The sequence below is a fragment of the Gouania willdenowi genome, chromosome 24 (assembly GCF_900634775.1).
Source record: "Gouania willdenowi chromosome 24, fGouWil2.1, whole genome shotgun sequence".
NCBI lineage: Eukaryota > Metazoa > Chordata > Actinopteri > Blenniiformes > Gobiesocidae > Gouania > Gouania willdenowi.
The window spans coordinates 12725700-12746226 of NC_041066.1; the positions used below are offsets into that span (position 1 = coordinate 12725700).

The window sequence follows — 20527 nt, forward strand, 5'->3', positions numbered from 1 at the left end:
TTACAGCAGCCCACACAGAGGCTGCTGCGCGCACATAAACAACACATGCACTACAGAGTTCTGTAACAATTACAAATCAAACATAATGTAAATCAAGCAGCAGTAATTACCTTTCAAGCAGAAAAGTCCTCCAGACCATACACTGAAAAAAAGACGGTCAAGCTAGCTCAAGGAAAGGGGCGGGACCTGTGAGTAACAGCTGTCAGACAGTCCATCAAACACAATCCTTGCTCTGATTGGTTCTTTTTGCTCGGTCGCGGTGCATTCTGGCAATCTGCCATCCTTACATAGTGACAGCTTTAGCAATTATGACAAAAAGTCACTTTTAAAAGAGTTGCAGACTGCACCTTTAATGACAGCCTTCATGACACCTTATTCATGCTATTGACAGCGTAATGTCAGCCTTATGTATAAAACTTCAAGTGAATTTTGTTTCTACAAATATGACTGAAATCTTGGCTTTCCTTTTTTGGAATTCCGAATTTAATTCAAAGTTGTTAACTTTTACTATCTCGTGCAAGTTTTTTTAATTAATGAACAAATTTCCTGCGTAATGCAGCCTATTTCCATAGTTGATTTAATGTCTGAAATGCATTTACAGAGGCCGTCAATTACTGAGTGCAATGAGATTTTTTATGTTCTTATTAAAAGGCTGTGCAATTTATGCTATGATGACAACAAAACTGGCTCCATTATTTGCAAATAATTATGATTTATGCAGCCTGACATGGCTTTGGGAAGTAATCGTCACAGCATTACACAGCCCAGCAGGAAAATCATCACACCGTACTGTCTTGTTCACGCCTGATCAGTGCCCGAGCAGCTGTTAACGCACAAGATTGATGTTTTCTTATGGAAGCAGCAGTTTATACTTGTGGTTTTCTGTATTACGGCAGCATTCAGCCCTTAAGTGATATGTTTTACTGCTGGTCTTTCAATCGCTTTTCGAGAAAATGATAAAGCCAACCTACGCAGGAGTGCTGAGGAGAGCCTGGTTTGAGATTTGGAACATTTTAAAGACACAGTCACAACCGTTAAAGCAAACAATGAAATGAGTTGTGTGGAAATCTACATGGCTTCACATTTAAAGATGAGAAAATTACGTCATATAATCTAGTGCAGGGATAGGTAGCTCTATATCAGGGGCCACAAAAATGTGATTATGTCTGATATGAGGGCTATATTATCAACATTCATGTCAGTATTCAAAATAATGACCGATCTGAGCATTAATACAGGAGATAAAAAGCGTTTTTGTCTTTTTAATCTTGTTGTTTTGTCAGTTTTTAGCCATTGTGTATGTTTTTGCAGTCATTAAGTGTGTTCTTGTTGTAATTATGTGTAATTTTCTTTCATTCTATGCATTTTTGTTTTCGATTTGTGTATTTTTGCGGTCACTTTCTGCATTTTTGCTGTTGTTTTCTGTATTTTTCTTTCATTTTGTGAAATTTTGCTGATAGTTTGTGTGTCTTTGGAGCTATTCTGTCAAGTGTTGGTTTTTTTGTGTTTTTCCAGTCATTTTGTTTAAGTGGTTGTTGTGTGCTTTTGGGAGTTATTTTGTTTATTAGGTCGGGTTTTATATTCCTTCCAACTTCTTGAAATACAACTTTTGGGGATTTATTTTGGGGGACGCACAAAATTAGACCAGCGGCCACATGTGGACCCCGGGCCGCCAGTTGCCCATAGATCAAACGCTTATTTTCCCTTTGGATTCTGATTGTAAACAAATAATGCCATGGACAAAATAAGTGTTTTATGCTCTTTTTGATCATTTTTGATGAATTTTCATCAAATTTTAATCGTTTAAATCTTTGGTCAATGGTAAGACTTTGCAGAAAACCCCTCGGGCAATAAAAACGTTCTATTCTCCGTCACCTAGTTCTGTTTGTAAAGTAACGAACTGAAAGAAAAGCAGTGTAGTAGTAGCAGTAATCTGCTTTGAAAGCACATTTGATTAGGTGTTACTGTTAGCAACAAGCTAATAACAAGAAACAAAGAGTGGTTCGATGTCAAAACAATCAATATCAATTCCTCAGTGTACTTTGATCTTTTCTCCTGCATTCAGGCTTTAGCTGAAGAAGGACCTAATGATGAACGTGCACAAAGGATGATAAATGGGATCCTTCACTCAGACAGGTAAGAAGAAGTGTGTTCTTTGGCGTTCCCTTTGTTAGCCATTGGAAGTATCCCCTGGACATATTGTGTTGGGGCTACAATAGTTTCACTGTTTATCTTTCATCCATAAGGACATAAAGCCAGAAACAATAAACAACCATGTGTAGGTGAAACATATCATCACATAAAGGAGGATGGCTTAGTTCAGGGGTCCACAACCTCGGGGTCACCGGACACTTGGAGGGGGTCGCGAGATGCCTTCAAGAAACTAAGAATATTTTCTTTATTACTTAAAGCCCATTTTTGCTTATCTTTACCCTTTTTCTGCACCTCCACCAAACTTGCCATTATTTAACCTGTTTTCATCACTTTTTCCTGCCATATTTTTGCTCCTTTTAATGCATTTTTGCTACATCGTTCCCATTTCTGCTACTTCTACATCAAATTTCAAAGCCTTTTCTGCACATTTTTTTCCACTTTTAAGACATTTTCTGCACACATAAACGCTTTCCACCACTTTTCCCAGCTATTATCACATATATTGACCCATTATTGTCACTTTCAACCACTTTTCACCACATGTAATCCTTATTTTTGCCAAGTTATCCACACCCACGATTTGTCATGCTCATTATTTGCCAGTTTAAACTTTTTTGTTTTTTCACTTTTTAGCCAATATTGACAATTTGAACCCTTCATAACACTTTTCTGTCTGTTTTTGACCACTATAAGTTGCAGCTTTTAACCAACTTCTGTGATTTTTAAAATCCCATTTCACCACATTTTTCACCATTTTTGGTGATTAGAACAAGGATTTACATCTTTAGGATGACTATATAATATAGGCCAAATAATAATAATAAGCTTCCAAAATAACAGTGGATATTATTTAGATACATAAATAAATAAATGTGGTTATCAGAGATTCATAGAACAATGAACCATCATTTTGCTGATTTTATGGATGGACCCCAAAAAGCTCTCCCCTTTATTCCCCCTTATAGATGGCCCTGTCTCCACATGACTGTTCTTCAATGTTCATGTCTGTGTTCAACCACCTTCAGGTACAGTGGAGACCCCCGGTCTCTGGCACCTTTCGTTTGGGGGTTGAGGGTTGAAAAAGTTGAAAACCACGGCTGAGTTAGTTCTTCTTGTGGCAGCAAAACAGTAAATGTGGTGACAAACACATATCGCAATCATACTGCAAAGTACTTCAGGGTCCAGGATAAGTTCTGTTAGCTTTGTCTTTGTCTCTCATCTTCCCAAATGAGCTTTGTCACTTATAGCAGTGCTTAGTCACTGTGTGTTTGTTGGTCATTAAATCAAATGAAACTTTATTTGTGTAGCGCTTTTCATCGTGTAACTCAGTATTTCCCAAACGTTATCGCCCCATATACCCTTTAGCCTTTATTTCTTCTTGTAAGTATCCCTTAGCACGTGTTATACAGTATTTATTTATGTCTAAACTCTTTCTTGTGTCTTGTCCAACATTAACTTTGAATTTAGGCCTTTTTATTAATTTATTTCTGATGTTTTGCTTGTTTTAGAGTTTGAACTTTACCTATTGGTGTATTTTAAAGAGTTGTGCCACAAATTATTATAGATGGGTGAGGAAAAAGGTATGTGAGCATGTAAAAAAAAAAAACTATAATGTTAAAAATTAAACTGTCAAATGTTTCTGTGTATACCTCCTGAAGGGTGTTCAAGTACCCCTAGGGGTGCACATACCCCAGTTTGGGAACCACTGGTGTAACTCAAAGTAGTTAAAAACCTCAAACCCCATCAACCACACATGTTAAAACCAAGACAGTGACGTATGGTCAGAGGTGAAAGTAATGGATTACAAGTACTCACGTACCTCCCAAAAACTGTAAAACTTATAAAACCTAACTGCTCTAAAATGATTTGGCTTAATTGACACCAAACTTGCTCTACAGCTCATCTTCAGACTGTACTACACTTATGATCTACACATATTGTTGTAAATATCTGTATCATATTTGTATATTATTATTATTATTATTATTATTATTATTATTATTATTATTATTATTATTATTACTATTATTATTATTATTATTATTATTATTATTTATTTATTTTTTGCCACTGTAATGTGTGTGCATCTGATCCTTATTTTTAACAGTCTTTTACTGAATTATACACTTATTTAATGTTTATTCTTTCAGGCATCTTAAAACGTTTTATTCTTTTATTTGTGATTTTTTTCTTAAATGGCTGTAACGAAAGCAATTTCCCCCTGGGATTATAAAAGGAATTCTGATTATGATTATGATATTTTTTTATTCATCAAAAATGTAGCCTACGGTGCATTATGTTTGACTGTAAACAGTTTTATAAACATGTGTTTCCAATTTTTTGCTTAACAATTATTTACCCTGTAGCTGGCCACCTTTGATGAGTATGCTGATAAAAAAAAAGACCGAAACACCCCCTGAATCAAAGCAACTGATGATGATGATGATGCATGCCAAAATTTATATTTTCTTTTGGCACAAAGGATAATTTAATTCCATAAAAACATTTATTTTTTCCCATTAAAAAATGTTTAATTCCGTTCTGTATTGAATGTCCTCGTGCCCTTTTTTTTTTTTTTTTTTTTTAGTGACGTGGTATTACTGCGCACGCGCACATCGCTGTTACAGAAGAGAGAAAATGTCGCTTACGAGGTGAGTCCTTACTAAAGGCCTTCATCAAAACTTCATAAAATTTCTTCATCAAATTCTCACGAGTTGATAATTTAAACTTGCTCAATACTGTGATAGAATTGTGATAGAATCTATGTGATAGAATTCACTATTTCCGAGTCGTATTGTTGATTTTTCGAACCTCCCTTGGTTGCTTTGATAAAAGCTAAAAACGTTAGCTTAAACTAGCTTAATGTTTAAAAGCTACCGCTAACATTCAAAATGCTTATGCTTAGCGTTACCTAAATAGTTGAAGATTATGCGTTTACTGTATTACGTATTGTTGTTTAAAGCTATGTTTAAGGATTCGTGTCTTTTAAATAATACACATATCGACGGTCCCGTGTGTGTTGGGCTGGTAGCTAATGCTAACAGAGCCCTTATTGGACGCACGCTGAGGAACAAAGTGTGTTTTTTGTATTTCCAGTTTTTTACCGGCTCCTACCCAGCTGTCCCAGGATCAGCTGGAGGCGGAGGAGAAGCTCTGGGCTCAGAAGACCTACTCCACCGCCTTAGTGGCATCGCGTAGAGAGCCTCCTCCCTATGGACACAGACAAGGATTCATACCCCGTGCTTTGGAGGTAATACTTAAAGATTAGTCGTCATCAAACAATCTCAGGATTGATCACCATAAAGGTCTAATGTGGATAATCAAATGTGTTGCTCATGTCTTTAGGACTTTGGAGATGGAGGTGCTTTCCCGGAGATCCATCTCGCCCAGTTTCCTCTGGAAATGGGTCGGAAGAAGAAGACAAATAATGCCCTGGCAGTGCAAGTGGATGCAGAAGGAAAGATCAAATATGATGCCATCGCTAGACAAGGGCAGGGGAAGGACAAGGTATGTATGAATAACACATTTCACAGATTATAATTATCATATCACATTTTTTTGATCAGGTTTGATACTTTAAAAAATAATTGTATATTTATATATTGCTGATTTATTGTATTTAAGTGTCATGCATATACGTGCCCAGCCCACATTGGCTTACAACTGGGCTTCCCAAACTGGGGTATGTGTACCCCTCTCAGGAGGTACACAGAAACATTTATCAGTTTTTTTAACAATATAGATGTTTTTTTTTTTGTTTTTTTTTTTACATGTACACAAACTTTTTTCTCATCCATCAAAAATAATTTGTGGCACAACTCTTTTAAATTCACCAAAAATTTAAGTTCAAACTCGAAAAGAAGCAAAATATCAGAAATAAATGAAGAGAAAAGGCTAAATTCAAGATTAAACAAGACACATGAAAGAGTTTAGACGAGCCTGCAGACACAAATAAATAATGTATAACTTAAGCCAAGGGGTACTTGCAAAAATAAGTAAAGGCTAAAGGGTACATGGGGCAATAAAGTTTGGGAAACACTGGCTTACAAGACACTGAACTAAATAAACCACAAACAGATGGCTACAGGCTGGTTTCACAAACAAAAACACTTGACAAAAAATGTCCAACCACAAACATCTTGCACAAACCTTCTCAGACTGGATACAAAAATTGCCCCCCCCCCCTCCCCCCTACTTTACAGATAAAACAGACAAAAACAAAAGTATCTTTTCTGTACAGCCAACCCATAAATTTCCCCTCAGGCATACAAAAAAACATCTGGGTTAGACAACTGTACACTTTTAAATAAAACCTGTCTTAAATGAAATAAAATGGACAATACAGGACAAAATGACACTCGTCCTCCACCACATCCAGATCACACACGGTACAGATTTGCTGTTGAGTATGTATCCACCTGATTACATTTGTTTAACCACATATACTGATGAGTTTATTTATTTAATGGTTTCACATTTATGATTCCAGGTGATCTTCAGTAAATATACTGACCTGTTACCAAAAGAGGTTATGAATGAAGATGATCCAGCGTTACAGAAACCGGATGAGGAGACTGTACAGGAGGTAAGGAAGCTGCTAGGTGCAGGATTGTGGTTTCACCATTTTTTTTTTAAAAAATAAGTTGTCAGTGCAATTGTTTAGCTGATCAAATTAGTTTATTTTTTAAGAACAGAAGTAGATTTTTGTGTGTGTAAAACTAGAGCTTTTATATGAAATGTGTCCTAACCTTTGAGAATAGGAGAGCCTCCAATATACCAGCTACATACTCTGCTCAGACCATAAATAGGGTTACCCTATCTCCTTCGATTTAATTATTTACTTTATATTATTATTTACTCAGAACTTGCAACGTGATCCTGTAAGATCCATTTAATCGTCTACTCAGGTCCATTAAGACACAGCTGTAAAGTTATTTTGTAATTGGAATAATTTTGTTACTCCATCTGCATTTAGACTATTCAGTTACAATGTTGATATGTTGCTGCTAATTTGTATTTTTTTATTTTTTTTTTGTAGCTAACAGAGAAGACTCGTTCTGCTCTGGACAAGCTGGTTTCTCAGAAGATTGCTGCTGCAATGCCAGTAAGAGCTGCAGACAAGCAAGCTCCAGCACAGTATATCAGGTGGGTTAATAATACTAGAAGATGAACTTGTTAAGAAAAAAAAAACAGATGATTTGTCGTGGTAATTTGTTTTAAGGTCATCAGCAGTGTAGTTTTTCTTTGTTTTGAGGTATTAAAATTCACCATTCTCTTCTAATCGTGCAACGTGACACATGACTTCTTTCTTTAAGGTACACGCCATCACAGCAAGGAGTGGCATTCAATTCAGGGGCCAAACAGAGGGTGATCCGCATGGTGGAGATGCAGAGAGACCCCATGGAGCCACCACGCTTTAAGTAAGCAAACAGCTGTATTTTACATGGTTATGGTTATAATGCTGGATTATTCAGGGTCTTTGTCAAATTTAAATGGTTAAATGTTTTATTTTTGATTTGCATGAGATGATTTTTGTTTAAATATTTTAATAATCACATTAGATCAAGCAAGGTGTGATTTATTCCATTTCAGAATCAACAAAAAGATTCCCAGAGGACCTCCGTCTCCTCCTGCCCCCGTCATGCATTCTCCAAGCAGAAAGGTAGTTTAAGCTCTTCCCCTAAATATTTAATTCTACAGATGTTATCATTTGTGTCATCGTTCTTCAGTTTTTAAGAAGCATTGTCTTTTCTTTGCAGATGACAGTAAAGGAGCAACAGGAGTGGAAGATTCCTCCTTGCATTTCCAACTGGAAGAACGCAAAGGTAATAATTTAATATATATATATAATTCTGTTTGTTCTTTTATTTTTTTCTTTAATTTTATTCATCCCCTTTTCTCTCTCAGGGCTACACAATTCCTCTTGACAAACGTCTGGCTGCCGACGGTCGTGGTCTGCAAACGGTTCACATCAATGAAAACTTTGCAAAGCTGGCCGAGGCCCTATACATCGCTGACAGAAAGGTACTGTGTGTTTTTGTGTGTGTGTTTATCTAGCTGACTTCTTGATTGTGGCAAACTTTGAATTGCGATGATGATTAAAACAAACCGTGCTCGTAGGCGAGAGAAGCTGTGGAGATGCGAGCCCAGGTGGAGAAGAAGATGGCTCAGAAGGAAAAGGAGAAGAAGGAGGAGAAGCTGCGTGAGCTGGCCCAAATGGCTCGAGACCGCAGGGCAGGGTTCAAAGGTCACGGTGATAAAGGTAAGTTTCAGAAAGTCCACCATGATGGAGTTTCTTTAATCCCATTTCTAAAAATCAAGATGGGGTTCCATCTGATCTGAGTTGAGCCAAACTGCTTCATATTCAAATACAAAATGTGGGTTAAATTGTCTGAAACCCTTTGCAACTGATGCTGTGGGGTTGTGTTCATAGTTAAGCTGGTTTTGAATTTTGTTTCAAGTCAAATTTAAAAAAAGTCTTACTCATTGGAGGAGGACTGAGATAATGCAGAATATAAGTCAGCAAAAATTCAATGATGGCTTGTTCAAAGCAAGGCAGCAATACTTTTTTGAAATTTTTGCCAAAAATGTCAACAACTCTCACACGTTGTTTTCTGTAATTGAAAAGCTCAAACCCCCCCCAGATCAGATAGCCCCTGAATTACTGTCAGCTGGAAAATGCAATGAATTTGCTGTATATTTCAATGAAAAAATACAATCAATAAGGTCAAACATCAGAACAAACCTGCAAAATAACAAAAAGCTTGAACAGCTTCAACCACTGAGGGATGAGTCAACTACAATGTTAGAGTTTATTACAGTGAACCCAAAAACAATAGAGGAAACTGTTCAGCAGATGAATCCATCAACGTGTTGCCTTGACACAATACCCTCAAACTTGTTTAAAATTGTTGTAAAGTCATTTGTCTCTGATTTGTGTCAGATAGTTAACTGCTCATTCTAATCAGGCACCGTACCAAAATCCGGAAAAGTATCTGTTCTCATTCTGTTGGATCTAAGTGCTGCATTTGACACTGTAGATCATACAATTTTGTTGCACAGATTGCAAACATGGGTTGGACTAAATGTAAAAGTAATGCAATGGTTTAAGTCCTACTTGGAGGAGCGAAGTTATTTTGTAAGCATTGGAAACTTGGAATCTGACAGATTACCAATGTCCTGTGGGGTTCCTCAGGGCGCTGTTCTTGGACCCCTTCTGTTTAGCCTTTATATGCTTCCTTTAGGACACATTTTACAGAACTGTAAGGTTGAATCAGAGCTACGCAGATGGCACACAACTATATCTATCACTGACCCAGATGAATATGGTCCCATTGAGGTGTTGTGGGACTGCTTAGAAAAAGTAAACTGCTGGTTGAGTGAAAACTTCCTTCAACTAAACCATGACAAGATGGAGGTGATTGTCTTTGGTAACAAGGAAAAGAGGACTGCTATCAGCAAGTATCTTGAGTCTCGATCTTTAAAAGCTAAAGACCAATTCAAAAACCTTGGTGTTCTGATTGACTCAGATCTTACATTCAGCAGTCAGATCAAATCTATTACAAAAACAGCCTTCTACCACCTAAAGATCATCTCCAGAGTGAAAGGTTTAATGACTCAGAAAGATCAGGAGAAACTAGTCCATGATGTTATCTCCAGCAGACTGGACTATTGTAATGGTCTTCTGACAGGAATCCCCCAAAAGAGCATCAAACAGCTACAGTTGGTTCAGAATGCTGCAGCTTGGGTCTTAACCAGAACAAAGAGGTCGGAGCACATTACTCAAGTTTTAAAGTCTTTACACTGGCTCCCAGTGAGCCTCAGAATAGACTTTAAAGTTCTGCTGCTGGTGTATAAATCTGTGAATGGGTTTGGTCCAGAATACGTCAGTGACATGTTAGTCAGGTATGAACCCAGCAGGTCTCTCAGATCTGTGGACACAGGTCAGATAGTGGAGACCAGAGCTCACAGTAAACGTGGTGATGCTGCGGTTAGTTGTTATGCTGCAAAGAAGTGGAACAAACTGCCAGCAGAGCTGAAGTCAGCATCCAATGTAAACATTTTTAAATCAAAGTTAAAGGCACTTTTTTTCTCTACTACATATGATTGAGAGATATTTTTGGTCATGTTGTTGATGTAATGTGTTTGTTGATGATTTGAATTGATTTTACTGATGATTTTAAATGTTCTTATTGATTTTAAACAATTTAATGTTTTTATCATGTAAAGCACATTGTGTATGAAATGCGCTCTACAAATAAATTTGCCTTGCCTTACATTTAACCAACCTTAACCTATGGAAATCCTGCCAGAATAATGTAGCTCATTTAGAAAGCCTAAAATTTACATAGTTGTTAAAATATGTCAGTTAAAGGGTATCTGCAGTGAAAATGTAGAGAACCATCGTGCTTACATAGTTTATTACCAATAAACAAAAAATGTACACCTTTTTAAAAAAGAAAAAAAAAAAAAAAACACACATTAAAAGGACTTTTTGCTTTTTATTTAAGAACGCATCTTATTTTAGGCACAAAAAATAAAAACAAATATTTTTTTCACTTTGACAGTGCTGTAGATATGATGTACCTCCACTGATGGCATTAATATATATATATATATGTTTATTTTAAGTCATTTGAAGTGTTTACACATTGACAAACCTTTTTGTTTTTGCCTAACAGTTTTACCTCCTCCTCTCTGTGTTTGTATTGTTTTTCACCTCTGACCAACGCCCTTCCACCACCTCTCCTGCTCCTGCGGGGACACCTTGTTTTCCCACTGTTCATCCATCCGTCTCCTTCCTCCTGCAGGTGGCGAGGACAGCGAGGCCAGAGAGCGTGACGAGATCCGCCATGACAGACGGAAAGAGAGACAGCGAGACATTAACATTTCACGGGCTGCTCCTGATAAGAGGTACTGGACACGCACTTTAAAAACACACACTGTTGAATCATTCACGTAGCTCACAGAAATACTGACCAATAGTGGGCGGAACCAGCAGGGAACTCAAGTAACTCCTTGTCTACGAGGTGACAACAGGCTGATTGTGTCATTCTTCTTCAGCTTTAAATGACCTCTGCCTAGCCCGTGGGTCTGAGATGACAGTTTAAAGTATAGTTCATAAGATAATTCACTAAATATTAGGGGTGTAATGATACACTCACCAACCACTTCATTTGAATCCCAATTAAAAAAAGAACTCAAATCAGAGATTAGGATGTAATGATGACCCTTTCAATTTGAATACATAGAGATAATGTTTTTTAGTCAAAATACCGATTCTTCTCTTTACTTTTTTAAACTAATATTTTCTTCTTATAACCTTCTTACAAACTGTTAGAACTCATGAACCAAAATAAACTGCACACTTCTTAATTTATCACTATGCAAAGTTAAACATATATATTTTTCTTTTTTTTTTTTTTTTCAAAAATCTAAAATTAAAAATGGAAGAAAAGTTTCTCTATGTTCCTGGGTTGGAATTTACATATTTTTCTTAACGTGTCTGTGTGCACGCGTCCCCTCTTATTTTCATTGATTTTTAGCCGATTTAGGATAAATCCTTACATCCCGACTGAATAAACTTTACTTGTGAAGTTACTTGATGAAGCTTTGACAACAAAACCTTTATATTGCACACCAGGTGCTTTAGGGTCAAACATGGAACATAATGGGAATTATCATGCAATTAAAGTATGTGTATAGCTTTCTTTTGGACACTTGTTCTTTTCCGATTTCTATATGTCAGGTTTTAAAATATTCTTTCTACATCTTTTTACTCTGACTTTACATTTTGTTGTATTTTATTCACTTGAATTTATTGAGATGAGTTTGTTTTTCTCATTCCAGGTCAAAGCTGCAGAGAGATCAGGACAGAGACATCAGTGAGCTCATCGCTCTAGGTAAACCCAACCCTCGCGCCTCCAGCGAGGGTCAGTATGACCAGCGGCTCTTTAATCAAAGCAAGGTGGGTTCACAGCTCCTGTTTATTTGCATTCAAACAAGTTGACACACAAAGAGTGACTGGCTATAGAAAACAATATATATTACACTTAAGGTTGCAAAGGGGCAGTTCACTACTGGTACATTTCCATGGGGAATCTAAACAAGACATTTTTATGGGAAATATTTATTGGAATTACATGGAATTTGGGAGTAATTTTAAACAACTGTGTCGTGTCAAATATTAGCATCCATACAATAAAATACAATTGTAAAAAAAACAGCATTTCAAGATTGCAAAATTCTGGAAATATTTGAACTTTCCATGGGAGTCAAAGGGTAAAAACAAAGTTGAGAGTCTCTCCAGCGTGTCCTGGGTCTCCTTCCGGAAGGATGTGCCCTGAATTCCTCACCTAATAAGTGCCTGAGCCACCTCATCTAGCTCTTCTCAATGTGGAGGAGCAGCAGCAGCTCAACTCTGAGCCCCACCCAGATGACTTTTGAACTGCTCTTGGTCTGACCAGTCACATGGGACCTGTTTGCCTTGGGAGACCATAGCTTTCAGGATCATTCGGGTGCTCAAACCGCCCCACCACGTTAAAGAGTAACTAAACCCCTGCTTTCTGCTGAGCTGCCATTAGGAGGGAAATTCAAAAAAAAATCCTTGACTATGGGCGTTACTGCTGTAGCAGTAAGACACCCCCAGTCTGGCAGCCCACACAGAGACAGACGGTAATACACACAATGATGTGTCTGTACACACACAGCGAGTTCATAAGCCGAGATGTCATTACAACCACAAATGCACACAATCACGACGTGAAGCTCACTCACAGCCTTACAGACAACACTCAGGGGCAAACAGACCTGAGTGTTGTCCCATCACGCACAGAGCAATAAGACATACCCAGGCAGAGACAGACGGGAATACACACATAGCATAGTTGTGTCTGTAAATTCACACATGGCTTGATGAACTCTCTGATTAGTGCAGAATCTGCTCTTTATAGTAAGTAAGTAGTTTATTTATAAAGCGCTTTTTGCAGATAAAATCACAAAGTGCTGTACAGAGTTGTGGTAAAAGTACAAGTGCAACACAATAGAATAATAAAACAAGAGTGCATAAATATCATAAGAACAGCAATATTAAAGGATAAATAAAAATTAAAATCCAGTTAACTAAAAGCTTTACTGTAAAGTGTAGTCTTCAGCAGTTTTTTTAAAAGTGTCCACACAGTTGAGCTCCCTGAGAGACTGGTGCAGGTTATTCCAGAGTCTGGGAGCTACAGCCTGGAACGCCAGGTCTCCTCTGGTTTTAAATTTAGTTTTTGGGGTCTTTAGGAGACCCTGACCTGAAGACCGAAGGCATCGACCTGATGAGTAGGGGCACAACAAGTCCGAGATATATTTAGGGGCCTGACCATGTAATGCTCGGAACGTGAGAACTAATATTTTATATTCTATGCGAAACTTAACTGGAAGCCAGTGCAGAGTAGCAAGAATGGGGGTGATGTGGGATGTTCTAGAAGCACCAGTTAAAAGTCTGGCAAGGAGTCAAAAACATCACCACTGTTTCACACAGAACACACTGGACTTCTTTATTAAAACTGTCAATCAATGCTCACTGATGGCTGTCATTGGAGGAAACCCTCCTCCTTCCTCTCAGCTTTTATAGGAGGGGCGGGGCCAACTGTGAAAGTGATGACGCAGTGGAATCTAAAGAATCCGTTTCAGCCAATAGCAAAATTCACTTTTAATATCCGGCGTTGAACCCTTAGAGGCCAGTAACTCTGACATTTTACAACTAAATATGCAAAATTTAAATTTACTAAAATGTGAAAGTGGGATTAGGAATAATTAACAGCACTACTTAATACCCAAAACATATAGTTTGTATTCAGCAGAACAAAGTGGGTTTGGGAGTTAGTTACTCTCTAAGGAGATGGTTCATGGGAAGTTAATTAAAATGACACATGATTTTAAGTTAATTCCAATAAATTTTTATTTTTTCATATTCCCAAGCTTAGGTTCCAACGTGAATTTACCGGAAATGTTTCAGCTCCTTTAAAATCACATTAATTTAATATTTTCATCTGCGTGGTACCTATTTAGATTCCACTCTTCTTCATGTGGTTTTAAACTCTTTTTCTCTCCCAGGGCATGGACAGTGGGTTTGCGGGCGGTGAAGACGAGATGTACAATGTGTACGATCAGCCGTTCCGCGGCGGCAGAGACATGGCATCCAACATTTACAGACCCAGCAAGAACATAGACAAGGACGCCTACGCGGACGACTTTGAAAACCTGATGAACAACAACAGGTAGCTCACGTGGCTTCTTCCTAAGCGTGACGTGAATGTAATCCGTTTTTAATTGACATATGTTTAACGACATCTTCTGTCCCGCCCACTTACTTCCAGGTTTGCGCCAGACAAGGAGTTCTCAGGTGCTGACCACTCTCAGAGGCGGGAGGGCCCAGTGCAGTTTGAGGAAGATCCCTTCGGTCTGGATAAGTTCTTGGAGCAGGCCAAGCAGCACGGCGGCTCCAAGAGGCCGTCCACGAGCACCCGCTCCAAAGACGACTACCATGACAAGAAACGCAGGAAAGAGTGAAGGTGTGAGCTGATGGGAACGTCAAAGGAGCACAATGAGTGTCTCGATTAATTTTTATATATTTTGTTTAGGTTCAACATTAAACACAGTAATAGTGACATTTTGGGTGTTTTTAATTTGTTTGGCTCTCAATATTCCTGTCATTTTAAAGGGTAAAGGTATGAAATTTTGCCACTATTGTTTTTTGGATATTTTTTTTTTTTTGTTAAATTCCAAAATCCTGTGTATTGGGAGTGTGTGGAAAAGGAGATATGCATCATACTGACACTTGGTTACCTCGTAACCAAATTTGTTTTGCTGACTCCATTGTAACCACATATGTTTTTAAGCCACTACCTTCAATATATTGGGGATATGTTTGGTTGGTAGGGGGTCTTTACACCTAGAGACCATCAGGTAAAGTTTCAGGGACATTTCAGTGAAGGCCTGGATTTCTCATCTTGCAAAATGCATACCGATAATAAAACAGAACTATTAGCACTGATATAAAATAGTGATCTGAATATTGTTGAGAAAAAAAAAAAAAATCAATATATCCCTTTTGACCTGGGAATATAAATTCAGCTCAGAAACATGTTCTTCATTCTCCTCAGAGGACGCAAGCAATGTCTGTATTTACACACCTGCAAAAACATACAATTCCACACAACCAACATATGAGCAGAGACTTTATTATGATCAAGAATTTTTTACTTCAGTCACAACTTGGCTGGTCGTTTCTCCAGAGAGGACAACCATGAAGCACTATCCCAGCTTGGAGCAGGCTATTGCTGCATGTGTGCAGTGGCCTGAGGAGCATGTTTCTGAGAAGAACATGAGCCGTGAGGATTCAGGGGAGGAATATCTGCCAGACAGTGAGGAACACTACAACTTGACTGGGGGAAACAAAGAAGAGGCAGTGGTGTATGACATCTCTCAATAGAGGTCATGAAATAGAGAAATCCTGTGGTCTCCCTCACACAAAACGACTTCTTTTGAAAGTAAAAAAAAAAAAAAAACAAAATTATGAGATGGACCGTTTGTGTACACAAGGCGTACAAGTGTACACAAAAAAAAATTACATTAAATTCAAATCTGCTTTCAATGAATGACACAGTCAAGGCTGTAATAACTGAATAACTCCATTACAATTATTTCACTTTGCACCTCATTTTTTGTAAATACTGCATATTTATTTTTCCTGTCCCAAAAAAAAAAATCTGGGATTTTCATGACAAAAAGTCCATACCAACATAAATATTGTGTAAAAATTAAAACACATTTTACAATCTGTGGATAGGTCTGAATTAGTTGAAAAGATCTGATGCAGTGGAAGTAAAAAATAATTTTTAAATCATGTACGTTTTTATGAGAGGGGCCATTTGTGTACTGATTACATTACATTTAAAGTGTGTTGTCAACTTTTCCATTTTTGTTAGCTGTTTTATTTACGTCACTTCTCTAAGTGAAAATTCAGTCAATAAATGCTGAGTTTATTGAACACATCTGTTAGATGTACCAGCTTTGTAACTTATGTAAATGTTAACCAGCTAGTGAAATACATTTCTCAAACTGCGCCATTGTTTCCATATTTTTAAACTCATACAAGCCAGTCTTAAGAATTTTTCCAAATATTTATCGGGATTTTTTTTTTAATGTTCTGCGTTCCCTCCAAGGCCAGTGGACACCTTACAAAACATGGTGAATAAAGGTTTGCTGAAAACTATTATGTTTAATTGCTTTTGGTAGATATGTTTTTATAAATGTATTTAGTTATTCTAAACTCGGCTGCAAACTGAAAAAAACGACTATGCGAAAAATCCAATTTTATGAGTAAAAATGTTTCTACAAATATGAGTGAAATCTTGGGTTTAATTTTCTGGCTTTTTCAATATAATTCAGAGTTGTCAACTTTTACAATGTAGTGCACATTTTTAATTGTTGATTTAATTGTTCATTTCTAATCTAGAAGAACAACCTAATGATGGATTCCAACTCAGCTTCTGTCGGCCTTTATGAACATTCACAAAGGATGATAAATGGGATCCTTCACTCAGGCAGGTATGAGGAAGGGTGTTCTTTTGTTATTGGAAGTACAGTATACCCTGAACGTATTGTGTAGGGGCTACAAGAGTTTCACTGCTTATCTTTCATCCACAATGAAACAAAGCCAGAAACAATAAACAACCCTGTGTAGGTGCAGCACATCTTTTCATTCCTGTCTGCCTTCTTCCTGTAGCAACAAAGCAGTAAATAGTGATAAACAGTCTTACCTCTATTATATATATATACCAGTGTTTTTCAAATGGGGGTACATGTACCTCTAGGGATATGCTATGACCCTACAGAGGGCACTTGAACAAATGAAGTGTCAGTCATGGTTCCACACCAGGCGTGAGGTTAACAGAAATGATACAAACTATGAAATAAATCTATTTAAAAGCCACTAAATCAGCATTTTTGAACCGTGGGGTCACCTGGAGTTTAAATAGTGTCATCTGAAATTTCTGAAAAATTGAAATTGCTTTTTTTTTTACTTTTCCTCTTTTTTTATTATTAAAACGATACAAATAAAGCTATTCAGAAGCCACTAAATCAGTATTTTTCAACCTTGGTGTCGGGACCCCATGGGGTCACCTAGAGTTTAAATGGGGTCGCCTGAAATTACTGAAAAATAAAAATAGATTTTAAATTTTTTTAGACTTTTTCTTTTTTATCATTATTATTAAAAACGACAAATAAATCTATTCAAAAGCCACTAAATCAGTATTTTTCAACCTTGGTGTCGGGACCCCATGGGGTCACCTGGAGTTTAAATGGGGTCGCCTGAAATTACTGAAAAATAAAAATAGATTTTAAATTTTTTTAGACTTTTTCTTTTTTATCATTATTATTAAAAACGACAAATAAATCTATTCAAAAGCCACTAAATCAGTATTTTTCAACCTTGGGGTTGGGACCCCATGGGGTCACCTTGAAAAAATGAAAATAGATTTTTTTTTTTTTTTTTTCTTAAAACAACAAAAAAAAATCTTTTCAGAAGCCACTAAATCAGTATTTTTCAACCTTGGGGCGTCGGAACCCCATGGGGTCACTTGGAATTTAAATAGGGTCTCCTGACATTTCAGAATCATGTAAATAGATTTTTTATTTTTATTTTTTACTTTTTTTTCCCCCTTTTTATTAAAACGACACAAATGAATCTATACAGAAGCCACTAAATCAGTATTTTTTTAACCTTGGGGCATCTGGACCCCATGGGGTTACCTGGAGTTTAAAAAGGGTCGCCTGAAATTTCTGAAAAATGTAAATAGATTTTTAACTTTTTAATTTTATTTTATTAAAATGACACAAAATCTTACACAACTGTATTTCTAAATTTTCACTTTGTGAAATAGAAATCTGGTTAAACTAAAATGCAGTCTTAAAAAAATAATCTGAGTTCAAACACGATTAAAAACTAATTCTGGAAAGAAAAATGTCTTTGGGGTCACCAGTAATTCTTGATATCAAAATGGGGTCACAATCCATAAAAGGTTGGGAACCACTGCACTAAATACTGTTTCTTTCCACTTATTTACAAAATAAGATTTTTAAAAATGTGTGTTATCACTCTTTCATTCCATTATTACGACTACATACTCATTTTGACTTCAGACTTAGTATGAGTAGTGCATTCGAATTCGATATCGAACACAGCCTGCTGGAAACCCTTGTTATCCTGTTTTTTTCTTAGTTTCTTCTTCTTCTTCTTCTGAGGAAATCCTACTTCTTCCCATGTGCAAACAAGCACCTTTATTCCCTTGGTTTTTTTTTTTTATTTACACAAGTTTCAGTCCCTTTCTGGAAAACAAAACAAGCCAATAGTCATAAAGGTGGCTTTACAGGAAGACATCGACATTTCAACATTTTGAAAATTCACAACAAATCAACTACATGTGCTACAGTTTTCCAATTTTTTTTTTTTCTAACAAAATGTAGGCCCGATACTGAAAAAACTTTTTTACATTTAAACATATTGGAAAATATGAAGTCTATCACTCTTTTTTGTATGGTTGTTGACGACTTGTCTCAAATCCTTTCACCACCAATTTTATTTATTTAGGAGAAGGCACAGACTGCAGGAAAAACATGATACACTCGTTCCTAGTGGTTAGGTTATTATTAATATTAAACGTCTTGTGGCCATCCACCATGTTCTGAGTATGCAACCATTTCAGATGAGATTTTGTCACATAATGGGCACGCGTGGTGATCTCAGCGATCACTTGCCCGCATTAAATTATTGCAACTATACGATGTACGCTTTAGTAAATGAGTAGGTTGTGATTGTAACAGTCTCTCGTAATGGTCTTAGATGTTGACCATTTATGTGTAATGGTCTTTAACTGTGACCAAACAACGACACCATGTCCATTTTAGGTAATTGCTTTTATACAATATACGCTTTAGCAAATAAGTAGGTTTTGAGTTTAGCCTTAAAGGTGGAGAGGTTAGCAGCCACCCGTACTAAGACTGGGAGCTGGTTCCAAAGGTGAGGAGTCTGGTAGCCGAACGCTCTGCCTCCTGTTCTACTTCTGGAACTTCCAATAGACCAGCAGTAACAGGTCTCTAAGATATACAGGAGCTTGATCATGTAGAGCTTTGTAGGTTAACAGGAAGATTTTAAACTCTATTCTAGATTTTACAGGAAGCCAATGAAAGGAAGCCAACACTGTAGAAATATGGAGACTTTTTAGTGAGTTCCTGGGACATCCTGACAGTAGGGAGTTACAATAATCCAATCTAGATGTAGCAAATGCATGGATTCGTTTTTCAGCATCGCTCTGGGCCAAGATGTTCCTAAATTTAGAGATATTACAAAGTGGAAGAAGGCTGTCTATCAAAGATAACGCCTACGTTTTTTACCGTGGTACTGAGTGACGGAGTAATGCCATCCAGAGACACTATATTATATACAGTACATATAATTCATATGGACAATTTTCACAGTTTAAAAAGGCTGTCCTGTTATTTGGAGAAAATGGGGACCTACAAACACTGGCTCAAGAATACACAGTGGACCTATATTATGTACATTCATCTATTCTTCAGGTGTAACTTTATAGTGTAAATATGAAAGAGTAACTCAACAAACAAGAAGCCTTTCCTTCACTCTCTTTCTTATCAGTACTTCTCATCAGTGCAGATTCGAGGCATAGCTCGCCATCACCATCATCACCATGCATGCCAGAGTCAGGGTTTCTGTGAAAAACAGTCTTCTTGTCAATCGATCTGTCCCGCCTGCCTTAGCACACTCCGACAGAGACGAATGTGTCCTCTCTTTCAGCGGCTCCCTCTGTGGGTAATGGTTTATGGAGGGAAGATTTAGACAGGTGTAACTACCTCTAATGGTGGTGTCAGTCAGTGTGCAGAGTGCACATTGCACACTGGTGACAGGGCCCGGCCAACTGTGATGGCTGTGCACGCTGACCGCTTTGGGATTTTCTGTGTCAGGAGTTGATTGATGCCTAAGCCAAAGTCTTCATCCATGGAAAAATACCAACAGGGACTGCAGGATGAAAAGTGGGGATGCATTAGGTGTGTGCTTATGAAAGAAGGGCAGGGGTGGACTGGCCATCTGGCAAACCGGGCATCGCCCGGTGGGTTGTTGACCCGAAGTGGGCAGGTACGGTCCGCTACGTTTGTTTTTTTTTGACGAGCAAGTGGAGGTAGACATGGTAACAGGTGGCCAAAAATGGTCTAAAAGTGGCAAAAAAGTGACTAAAATGGGCCAAAAGCAATCAAGAGTGGCCAAAAAATGGGCAAATAAAGATGAACCAGGTGGTATGTAATGGCA

The 20527-nt window shown here is 37.4% G+C and overlaps 1 protein-coding gene across 1 annotated transcript; it reads left to right on the forward strand.

Moving 5' to 3' along the window:
• Positions 1 to 4751: 4751 nt before the first annotated feature.
• Positions 4752 to 15351, forward strand: snw1 (SNW domain containing 1). The gene is made up of 14 exons (XM_028440043.1): positions 4752 to 4805; positions 5251 to 5404; positions 5500 to 5661; positions 6644 to 6739; positions 7193 to 7299; positions 7470 to 7574; positions 7747 to 7816; positions 7914 to 7979; positions 8062 to 8178; positions 8275 to 8416; positions 10965 to 11067; positions 12004 to 12121; positions 14254 to 14417; positions 14517 to 15351. Exons 1-14 carry the CDS (start codon positions 4792 to 4794, stop codon positions 14707 to 14709), a joined length of 1611 nt encoding a protein of 536 aa, XP_028295844.1. The 5' UTR covers positions 4752 to 4791; the 3' UTR covers positions 14710 to 15351.
• The last annotated feature ends 5176 nt before the right edge of the window (positions 15352 to 20527 follow it).

Coding starts and splice junctions, on each gene's coding strand:
- snw1 (XM_028440043.1), top strand. Junction 11,068..12,003: donor CGGGCTGCTCCTGATAAGAG/GTACTGGACACG, acceptor TTCTCATTCCAG/GTCAAAGCTGCAGAGAGATC. Junction 14,418..14,516: donor AACCTGATGAACAACAACAG/GTAGCTCACGTG, acceptor ACTTACTTCCAG/GTTTGCGCCAGACAAGGAGT.